The sequence below is a fragment of the Pteropus vampyrus genome, unplaced genomic scaffold, assembly GCF_000151845.1.
Source record: "Pteropus vampyrus isolate Shadow unplaced genomic scaffold, Pvam_2.0 Scaffold47, whole genome shotgun sequence".
NCBI classification, from domain to species: domain Eukaryota; kingdom Metazoa; phylum Chordata; class Mammalia; order Chiroptera; family Pteropodidae; genus Pteropus; species Pteropus vampyrus.
The window spans coordinates 1,706,734-1,718,298 of NW_011888828.1; the positions used below are offsets into that span (position 1 = coordinate 1,706,734).

At 37.4% G+C, this 11,565-nt stretch overlaps 1 protein-coding gene across 1 annotated transcript in view; it reads right to left on the bottom strand.

Annotated features, from left to right (window-relative positions):
* The window catches only part of TMEM131L (transmembrane 131 like), a 146,251-nt gene that overhangs the window by 31,421 nt on the left and 103,265 nt on the right, over positions 1 to 11,565 (bottom strand). The window contains exons 13-20 of the mRNA XM_023530164.1: positions 11,018 to 11,245; positions 10,289 to 10,459; positions 8,927 to 8,996; positions 7,741 to 7,858; positions 6,221 to 6,362; positions 4,832 to 4,941; positions 3,758 to 3,830; positions 1,115 to 1,242 (exon numbers count right to left, since the gene is read on the bottom strand). Of these exons, the coding sequence (XP_023385932.1) occupies positions 1,115 to 1,242; positions 3,758 to 3,830; positions 4,832 to 4,941; positions 6,221 to 6,362; positions 7,741 to 7,858; positions 8,927 to 8,996; positions 10,289 to 10,459; positions 11,018 to 11,245 (1,040 nt within the window). The remainder of the gene's footprint in view (positions 1 to 1,114; positions 1,243 to 3,757; positions 3,831 to 4,831; positions 4,942 to 6,220; positions 6,363 to 7,740; positions 7,859 to 8,926; positions 8,997 to 10,288; positions 10,460 to 11,017; positions 11,246 to 11,565) is intronic.

Consider the following 11,565-nt stretch of genomic DNA (forward strand, 5'->3'; position numbering starts at 1 on the left):
TCAAGACAGAAACCACCAAAAATAAATTAACTACTCTTAAAATTTAGACTTTCTTTTTGAGTCTGGGACATTTTAACCTGGGATGAAGTAAAGTTTACATCTACATCTCCTACAATCTTAGTTCTTCAAGAGAGAATAGATTTAAAATAAAAACACATCGTCAACAGAGCATTAGGAGTCTTAGTTAAAATGCTTACTAGAACAAACTCTTTTTAAAACTTTTAATACATTTTCCTTTTAGTAGCATTCACTTGCAGAACAACAAATTGATATGATATAATAAAGAAAGTCCAGAATAAGTCACTGTCAACTGATCTGACAGTAAAAAAGCTTAAAAAAACTAAAGGATCATTTATTAAAAATTAAATTTGTGTTAGATTCTCACCAATGCAGAGCTTCAACACAGATCTGTTTACTGTAAATTTTTGAAAGAAGCTCTCGATAAATACTACCTAATGATGAAAAAAATTAAGAACGAAAAATATTAGGCTGCTTAATTAAGTCAGTTGGCAATAATTCTCATTTAAAAGAAAATAAAATACAAAAAGCCAATGGGCTCAATTAAGAACTTTTTCCATTGTCCTTTGGGGCGATGACAGAATTCCAGAACAAGACAGACAGACAGGAGAATCGTATACATCCAAACATTTCAGAATGGAAATGTATACAGCAGTGCTTCAATTATTTTTCTGGGCTAAGACAGAGAAGTCAATGCGTGCACGCACGCTTGTGTGCGTGCATTTGTGTGTATGTATTCATATGTACATATATATTCGAGTGTGTGTTCTGCCCTCTGTGACAGTAGCGGATGAGATGTCAGTGAAATGTACTGCTACTCTTGGAGAGACAGACACACACTCCTTATTGTGCAGGGGAGGAAACTGAGGCACGGGGGGGGGGGGGCAGGTAAGTGTTGGGACCTCAGGTAGCCTCTCTCCTCAGTCACTGCCTCTTCCTACCAGGCGACACAGCCTCATCACTGAAAGCCTGACTTGAGACATAAATGTCAACTCTTTAGAGATCCTGTATTCTTGAGAGAAAAAATTCAGACAGAGGAGTCAACGAAGAGAAAAACAAAAAAAAAAAACAGACTCCAGGACAAGGCCACACCTACCGGATTAGGATGAGTGAGGTAACTTTTCCGTAGTCAGCTGGTGTGAAAATGACACCGACCCTTTTCATTTCCAAGGGCTGCAAATGTAAGTGGAGACTGCCAAACCTGGATTCCTCAGAATGCACGCCCTGCAAATTTAACAAGCACAATTCAACGACTCCTGTAAAGCAAGTTTCTGTCTTCATTATGTGCATTTTAGAGTATAAACATGATTGCTTTTCTTTTTATGTCCAGATCTGACCACCCCAGTCAACCTATTAAACTTATTTATCTTGAGAGTTCAAACCAATAAACATCTCCCAAGCCACAGCTGAGAAGAGACAGAGGCTGCAGGGCAACACGCATGGATGCTGGAAAGATGGTTTGTTTTCTGGGCTTCGATGAGTTGGGGCTAGAAGCCGTCTAGGCAAAGATGCTTTGCATATAAAACATCACTTAGAAAACAGACCAAACAGCCTCTATTTGAATACTACACGAATCCGATGAAACCACCCACCCACTGCTCAGCAACACTAAATGCTCTAATATGTGTATACAGAAACCATCTTTATTATATTTAGTCTCTCCGCTCAGGAGAAAGAGCTTTATTTACTCACATCTTCCTTTATTCTTTCCAAGATTTCTAACTTCTTCTGAATAAATCTTGTGGTCTAAACTTAATACTCAAGATTTCGTTATCCTTTTCCTTCTTTTCATTGTTTTTTCTAGCTCCTTCTCACTAAAAACGATTTATGAATTCCTTAGAGCTATAATCACATTATCTGCACAATATTTTTTTTCTGTTAATTTTTAAATTTGTTTTACCCTTCAGTTATTGCTCTCATCTCTCATGCTATCTGAAAGAAGCAATAATGATGGTAGCTGATTCATTTTCATTAGAATTGTAAACGTCATAGAGAAACCTTGCTTTATACAAATGAATATTGAATAAAAAGCTGCTCATTTTTAGTATTAAAACAATAATGACAACAGCAGCACCATTTATTAAATGGTTCTTATATACTAGGCATTGAAATGCAAGGTATATAAAATGATGAGCATTCTATAAACTTTACTAAATCTTTGAACATTATCGTGAATGAGAAAAGGCGGCTTAGAGAGAGAGGTTAAATAATTTGCCCAGGATCGCAGAGCTGGAACATGGAAGAGCTTGGATTCAGAATCTTGCATGTCCAATTCCACATGCTCTTCACTAAAGAAGCTACATTTCCAAAAGAGAACCAACGAAATTAAAATACAGGCCCCTTTCTTTACATGACAAAGAGTTCTAATAAGAAGTTTAAGTTACATTTTTACGTGTCTCAAAGGCATGGATGCTGACTATTCTTTTTGTCAATGTGATAAATTCACAACGGTAATAACTTCCTTTATCAGAGAAGATGTTTAAATTCTTGGGGAAAATCTTCAATCTTAGATGAAAAAAAAAATTTTTTCCCAATGAGTTACAATATTTGTTCAAACCTGAATAGAATATTTCTATGTAAAAGGAATTGGCATTATTGTTGGAATTTCAAATTATGTACGATGCAATAGCACTGGGGCAAACTATCTCTTAGTATTTTGGACTAATTTATCTCGAACAGCCTCGGGTGTTGGGTGGAGAGGAGATTGAGAGGGACAAAGCAGGACGGTCTCGCTAACCAAAACAAGACCAGGCTGCCCGGACCACTTACAAAGAGAAAGAAACATCTGCTGGTGATGTGCTTCCTACTGTAAAAAAAGTGTCTATGTTAAAAATCCACTTAAAAACTCGCTTTGATTAGTTTTGTTTTAACTCTTAGTTGGAGGTTATCTGTGGTCTCTCTCTTTGTTATTCAAGGTAATCTAGAGCTGACAGTAAATCTTTTTGGAGGGCTAAGTGAGGAGGAAAAAGAAAATACCCACGGCATTTAAATATGTGTCCGTATTAGAAAGACAGTTATATACATAGGTATGTTTACATGTCTATGTGTGTATTTTTTAAAACAGATGCTCCACTTTTGAAAGAATCTACATGCAGAATTCCTATGAGGAAAACACTCAGCTACACACAAAGAGCTACAGAACTACCGAGTGAAAACTGAGAAACAAGGCTGCCAAGTCCCCAGTCAGACATCCCCACCACATGACATGTTTACTCCTACTCCTAAGTATTTATGCAAAACCTCATGAGTGCCCAGAGGCTTGAGAATTTCAGAGAAATCTTTTTTTTTTTTACAGATGAGGTGACTATCATAGAAATTGGGTGACTTGCTAAAACATGAAGTTAGTTTAGTAAGAGAAGTTTTCTTTAAAAAATGTATTTACTTTTACCTTATCGTGCCCTAAAAAGAATTTGATGGGGCCATGGAATCTTAAGAGAATTATAAATTCTAGGGTTTCAAATTTTATAGTTTTCTACATAGCCCTGATTCAATTGTTATTTCTTTTACTCACATGAATCTAAATCATCAAATTAAAATGATTTACAGGCTAACATAAATCATGGATGCTTGCTGCATTAGTTAATTGGAAAAATCTGCTATGTATACTTAATGCCTAGAACATAAAAATAAGAGAACCACATATATTACATAAAGACACTTGAAACATAAATCGGTGAGGCCCATGTGCGGTGTCTGGTTTGGAAGCATTCTTTTTTTCTGTGTAAAGACAACATCCTACCTGGTAAGGGCAAGCTCGGGTAAGCTGGAATTCACCAGTTGTGAAATTAATCATCTGCATATCAATGCCAAACCTGTAAAGAAAAAAAAAAAAGTTTAAAATTGCATTCAGACAGTCAGTAAATAATATGTGTATGCGCATGTATATGTTCACATATGTGAATACATGTGTTTGACACACAAGCAATTCATCCCCTCCCGTCACTACTGTCCCGGCCCCCGCATTGTAGGTGGCGTATCGTAAGTGCTTGGTAAATACTGTTGAATGAATGATTCTGGCAGCAGAGAATACAAAGAAACATATGGTGAAAAGAGCTAAATATGAAGCAATTTTTTTTTTCTCCAAATTGTTCATAGCTATGAAACCTGATAGGAAGTGACTCTCAATCAAGGGTAATTTCATCTCCCAGCTAAAGGTCCAGTGGACATATGGCGATGTCTGGCAACATTTTTGGCTGTCGCAGCTGCGGAGGTCTGACTGGCATCTATTGGGCAGAAGACACTGATGCTGCTAAACAGCCTTTGAAGCACAGAACAGACTCATCTGGACCAAAATGTCAATGTCGCTGAAGTTGAAAAACCCTACAATAAGGGTAGATCCCACTAAGCGAAAAGGTGGGAACATTCTAAGCGAAACTGTATTGTCTGAAAACAAGTTAAGATATAACAGACATGAACTAACTATCATCATCTTAACCTCTTTAACACTAGGTTAAAATATACCAAAACACTCAACTCCTTTCTTGTGTCGTCTAGAGGTCATCATGATTTAGATTCTAAATTTTAGGAGTATTTGGGAAAAGTCATGATTGTAAAGGTTCCCTGATCACGGAAAAAAACACTCTGCTGGGAACTTGACATAGTGACACTGAAAATTCCACAGAACAAATGGAACTGGTAGTTCCCAGCGTTACACGCATCAAGAGCTGGGTGCCCAGGTGCATGGGTTAACACTGTGTGTGTGCATCCACACACAGGTTCCGGATGCAGAACAGGAAGGACTTAAAGTATCTGCGAGCCTTAACAGCACGTCCCAAACCACCCATCAGAGAGACTTCACTGACGGGTGCTTTACCATTTGTTGAGCAGGCGCACTGCAGCTTCGGGTTTGGGATACAAGGAGAGAGGCAGGAGCTGCAAGGAGACTGGCAAAGAGGAAGGGTTCTTCACCACGAAGTACTTCACCTAGACAAGGGGAAAGGAAAATCAAAACCCTGCGGAAGACACAGCATCACTTCTGAGATCCTCCTGCAAAACAAACAAACAAACAAAGAAACAAACAAAAAACCCCCGCGTAACCTGAATCTAATCACGAGGAGCCAACACACAAATCGAATCAAGGGACACTCTAGAAATTAAATGGCCTGCACGTCTCAGAAAGGTCTAGGCTTTGAAAGACAAAGAGAGGCTGAGGAAGATTCACAGAGATGAGAAAGACCCGACTGTGCAATGCCAGGTCCTGAGCTGGATCCTGAACCAGGAAAAAAATTGCTGTAAAGTATGTCAGTGGGATAACTGGAAAAAGTCTGAATAGACTACAGAGCAGATAACATTATTATGATTAATGTCGCATTTTATAATTTTGATACGTATACTCTGGTATAGAAGATGTTCCTTTTCTTAGGGAATTTATACTGAAGTCATCAGAGGTAACGGGGCACGTCTGACACCCTCAAATAACTCATGAAAATACATGTGTAGAGAAAGAGGGAGTGATGAAGCAAGTGTAGCAATCGTTAAAAATTGATGAATCTTTGGAAGGGCAATTGGGAGTTCTTGGTGCTATTCTTGAAACTTTTCTCTAAGTTGAAATTATTTCAAAATAAAAAATTATATACAAGAAACAGTCTTAGAACGTCGTCCCTAAGAAACTCCATGAGTGCCTGACAAAGTATGATTATTACTCAGATCATATGCAATAGAGTTCTTTATCAATGAGACCTGTGAGACACGAATGGAAGTCTGATGTCGCTTCTTCCCCTGTGCCCTTCTTCGTGCCCCTCCAGCTCAATGAGAGCAGCACACACGGAGGATGAAGAGAGAACACACGGCAAGGGCCTGGATCCCTGATGGCATCACAGAGCCACTTCGCCAGCCCTGAATGTCTCTCCTTTGAGTTTCTTGTTATGAAACAAACTCCTACTCAAGCCAGCGTTAGTCAAGATTTTCTATTGTTTGCAGTTGATTACTTTCTTAGCTGATAAGAATTGGAATTGTACAGGAAATTCATAAAATGTACTTGATTTTTGCACTGAGTCTATTTAGAGTTATTCCTTATTTGGTTGTTCTTCAGACACCTCCCTACTAAGCACTGGATGGCAAGCACATGTGTGTCGCTTAAAATGAATTTAAATTAGTTTGGGTTCTGAAACAATATCCTCAAGGGGGAAAAGACTCCGGTATCTTAAAAACCCAAGAGCCAGGGTGTTAATGACAAAGAGGTTAAAAGACACAGGGCCCTCACCGCGCCATTCCTGAGGGCGGTGGCGCTGAAGTTCAACACCAGGCCAGGCTCTGCAGGCAAACGAGGCAGGAAGGAAACGAAGGGCTCCGACTCCCTGGATTTCTTCAGGTGGGCAAACCGAGTCATTCCTAGAACACTCCTCCTGGGTAATTTGTAAAGAAAGAAATGATTATAAAAAAACATTGTTGACACACGCAAAAGAGGAAATTACCAATTACATCACTCTCACTAGAAGGAACAAAGGGTCAGGGGGAAAAAATGGTTTATTTCAGGTCTGGGGAAGAGAAAGTACAGGTGATCTTGGACCATCCTATTGTACTCGAAAGTAAAGAAGTGCTCAAAGAATGATGAGAACAGATCAAAGAGACCCACCCAAGCTAGCTGAAGGGCCTCCCATCAGCCAAATTTGGGACAATTTAGCATCAAAAATAATAATAATGGTAATGGTGGTAAAGACAAAAGGGTCTACAGTGATGCTAAAAAGGAATATAAAAAGTAGAATAATTAGAAACATCACCATTTTGCAGCCATCAATCTCAAACAACTGATCCAGGAAAAGATTATCAATAGATGCTAAAATCATGGGGTGAAACATTCCCAGGGAATAGGAAATTTATATGGGCTCAAGTCATCATAGCATATATTGCTTACAAATTAGTAAAGAACAACTTGTATCTACAATGGAGAGAGATCTGGCACACGTACAATGAAGAGAGTCAAATGATTCAACTTAGCAATGCCGATAATGGGACAAATTGATATTTATGCCCATCCTGAGGTGATGCAATGATAAGGAAACAAAACCAAGTAATCAGCACTCTTCCCCAAAATGTTTCACATGAACGTAAACGTGAGGATGCAATTTAAAAAAAAAAAATCCAGAGTGATGACCATTCTATAATACAACTGGCTAAGACTCTAAAACGCCAGCATTATGAAAAGTGAAAGGTGGGGACACTGGTCTAAAGAAAATTAAGAAAACATGACAACCAAATATAATGCATAATTGTTGAATGGATCCTAGATTTTTAAAAAAGGAAAAAGACAGCTATCATGGATATTTTTGGGTCGACTAGGGACATCTGAATACAAATTGTATATTAGATAATAAAATTGGATCAATGCTAAGTCTGTCTGGTACGTAATGGTAGTATAGTTATATGTAGGAGAATTTCTCCTTAGGAAATAAAATATTTCCTAATAAAGTACTGAGGGTTGAACTATCATGATACCTACAGCTTACATTCAAATGACTCAGCAAAAAGAAAATGTGAGTGTGTGCACACGAATGCAGATGTAGGGAGAGAAAAGCAGCCAATGTGGTGAGATGTGAACAACTGGTGAATCCAGATGAGGATAGTTCAGTATTCGCCTTATGATACTTTCAACTTTTCTGACGCTTGAAATTTGTCAAACTAAAAGACTGGAGAGAAAATTCAGTATTGCCATTTCACCAAAGCACTATGTAACGGTGTTTCCTCAACGCTGAATAAAAGAAACGAAGAAAGGTGAACACCTACTTGCAGACGTCACCGTTTTTAAATTTCTTCCATCTTTCATACAATTTATTTGCAAGTTCGAAATCCGCATCCCAAGTAAACCGATCCAGAGAGAGGCTCCCTTCCCAATGAGGATTTTCTAAAAATCAGATCAGATTTAATATTTATATTTACAGAAAGCGCAATGCAATTAGTAAATATTGCCAAAGCTGACTGCTAAACTTCTCAGTGACAGGATTGTGGAGTGAATCGACACCCGCTCTCTCTTCTGATCGCTCTACTAAATGAAAGTCTCTCTAATTCATGGCAAATGATATATCAAATCAAACGAACATGTATAAAACAAAACTAAATCGAATTATGTAAAGGTAATAACAGAAAAGACACATGGCTCATGAATACAGCCTGAAACAAGTTAAATTACAGTTGGAACATTGTTAACAGCTTTAAAACTAAAAGACTAAACTGTGTGCATGTAAAGGGAGTCTTTCTGGTTACTACATAGAACGCTGATGGACAAATCCTCAAAAGAGGGCAGAGTCCAGGGACTCAGTCTAGAGAAAATGTGTTTTTATGTTTATAAACTAGTCTGGTCTCTTGTTAACCTCGCCCTCTCTACTTATCTGTTCTGTCTTATCTGTGCTAAGGAGCATATTGGTGAAAAAGTGGGAATCTTCTCCAAAGAAACCTGTGTACTGTAATACTCTCCTTAGATGAAATATTTTAATGAATCAAACAGCAGGAACAAAACTAGAAACAACTTCTACGTCAACACTCTGGCTTTCATTCAGGCTCACCCAACAACAAGCACCTCCATAAGATGTTTATACTCCGATAACTCATCTTCAAATGCAATTCCAAATTATTTCTAAAAACTCCTAGTCAATCCTTTTTTTAAAAAAAAACTACAATCTTCCAATTTTTCCTGGTGACAAAGTTGCTATGATGATCAAATAATGTGTTTGAAAAAAACTCTTAAGTATGAGCTACTTAGGAGGGCATTATTTACAAAAAGACCTTGGATGTTTTAGAGGCTTCTTAACAACTGCATGCCGTTCGGTTAAGGATCATGCTCTTTAAGAATAGAATATGATGCAATTCCATTTACAGGACTAATTATCCCATCCACAAATGCTAATTTTCCTCACTACATCCCATCCAACCCCCAACTAGAGTTCTACAAAAAGCCTGAGGGCAAAATACTTACCTGCTTTTGATTTTCCCATGAAATAATGCATGCCACAATGTGCTATCACTTCAAAACCCAGACTCCCTTCCTAGATTGAAAAGTAATATATGAATAACTTACAACACAGCACTAAACATAAAAATCCCAATGCACTCAAATGCAAAGCAGACATTGGCCTCCACCTTAGTGAACTTCCCTTTAACCAAAAGCCAAATAACTAGAAACTGATTTCTTGGCTTCTTTTATCCTTGAATGAGAGCTCTGAACTGTCTCTCAAAGTGCCCACAGTGACAACCCTTGGGTCCAAAAGCCACCAAACTGTCTTCTGAATTAACGGTGAAATTAATGTCAGGACATTCTTAGTAGGTTTTTAAAAAACGCTGTACTCAAATCCTCTGAGAAACTGTATGCCAATCTATAGTATTTCCTAAGAGCTGATCAGAACATTCAAATGAATGTCCCATGCCCTACGGGTGGGGAAAACACAGACTTGCTACTTCCACACATACCTGAAACCTGCCTGCTCCCTCCCAGTCACTCCCCTTCTAAGCATCTCCTGATCAAAAAAAGAAAATTTCTAAGAAACCTCCCCTGCTCAAAATATGGATGAATGAAATTAACCTTACATTTTGCTTAGTTTTCAGAAGTCCTATCTTTAAGCTTAAATGCTTAGCTAAACATGAAGCATTTCTATCTATGAAACACCAATGCTAATAAGTGAGAAAAATCATAAAGATGGTTGCATGAAGGTCTCATAGTGAAAAATCAGAATCCAGCATTATACCGAATAGCTTAGATCAAAAAGAAGCAATAACAGTAACTAAACAAAAAGAAATAAACATTAAGAAAAAATGAGACATGTTTAAGATCTAAATTAAATACAATTTATCCAGATTTTAGAAGGCATTTCTTAACTGTGAACCCTTTCAGGCTTTAGATTTGGCTCACTAAAGAAATGCAAAGATTACAAGCACCTGAGCGCCACTTACCAGAAGTCTAAATAAAGCATTTAACCATCTCATTTATTTGTAGTAATTGCAAGTATGTAATAAAAGCTCAAATGTGTTTTCTACAGCAAACATACATTCCTTGCTCTACAAATTTTAGAAATAAATGAAAATGAGATCGATCTACTTGTGATGACTTATTTCATTCAAGAATCTCAAATCACTTTATGAAAAATAGTAACTCTTTTCAAATAAAGATTTCTACATTTAAACAATACGCCTTCAAAGACTGGCCTGCTAATATCTTTCGGTTTCTTAGAGAACCTTAACATGAACTTAACTTAGTCCATAAAACTCCAGCACTGTAAGTTAATAAAAAGAAACAGTAATTATAACAAAAATTATAATACTTATATAGTGTTGTAAATGATACCTTGGTCGGAGTAGAGTAAATCTGTAGAGGTATTGCAAAAATGGCACCTATGTTTGTAGTCAAAAATACATTGGTGAATAGATTTATGGCAATGTCTTTAACAGCAAGTTTCAAAGAAAATATATTCCAACAGCCTGGAGGTAGAAATAAAGGGCCAGTGAAATTCAGAATCTAAAAAGAAAAGAAGCAAGAGAAATTACTTTCCTAACACTAGTCATAATTAAAATCATTATCAAGTATGATATTAAAGTTGTTCTATACTTTAAGAAATATAATTTTGCTCAATCATTTCCCGGTCAAAAACTGAAGTATTTTCATATAAATGATAGGTTTCAAATAATATTTAACATGCAATCATTTGTAAATTCAACAAAAGTAATCTTGAAATTTTCGTAGGTGGATATTTTGCAAAAAGCTATTATTTTATCATGAATGAGGCTTAATTTTACTAAATATACAATCTTTTTCGTATGTTATATATTATAAAATTTTTGAAAAACAGTAAGAGCAAATATCCGTAAAAAATATATCCTAGTCCCTTTGAGCATCCTGAACAATAGTTTAAAAAGAAGAGAGAGATCCTAAAAGTAATTTTGAAAATGTTAAAAGAAAAATACTTGCTTTAAAATTAGAAGTAAATATTAACTTTTGTAAATATTAATTTCATAGTACTTGACCTTAAACAAAGCTTAAAATAGGCTAAAACTTAGATAAAAATACTATACGTACTTTCAAAAGGTGCTTGGTCTCCTTGGAAATAAACACATCATTTAGTACAATAGTACGGTCAAAATGGTTGAGGTACCACATTGACCAAACTCCCGATGTGTTCTCGTGGGTCTCTATGTGAAACTGGGTTGCAGAAGACTCCATTCTAAAATACCTGCGAACACAGCACACATGCATGCTATCAGCCCCCAGAATAAGACAACCGTCTGCACTCGAATAAGCCTCGACCTACAGAAAGGGTAGCATCATAAACGTCAGAACTGCATGCTAGGAAGGACCTTACAGACTACTTTCTCTAACCTCCCTGCCCACAAGTGGAGCACCTGAAGGCCAAAGGGAAAGCGACAGAGCCAGGACCAGGACAGCTCACAGAGGCCGCCGGGGCAAAACCAGGACCCAAACGGGACTGAGAAACACAGGGGACTAATTTGTTCTCCCACACCTTGCTGCTGGGCCCAGAACCTGTTTAGTGATGGGAATCATTCAGCTTCCTCTTTCCCACTGTGCAAACAACCCTTCCTCTGCTTGTTAGCAGTGCCACTGCATGG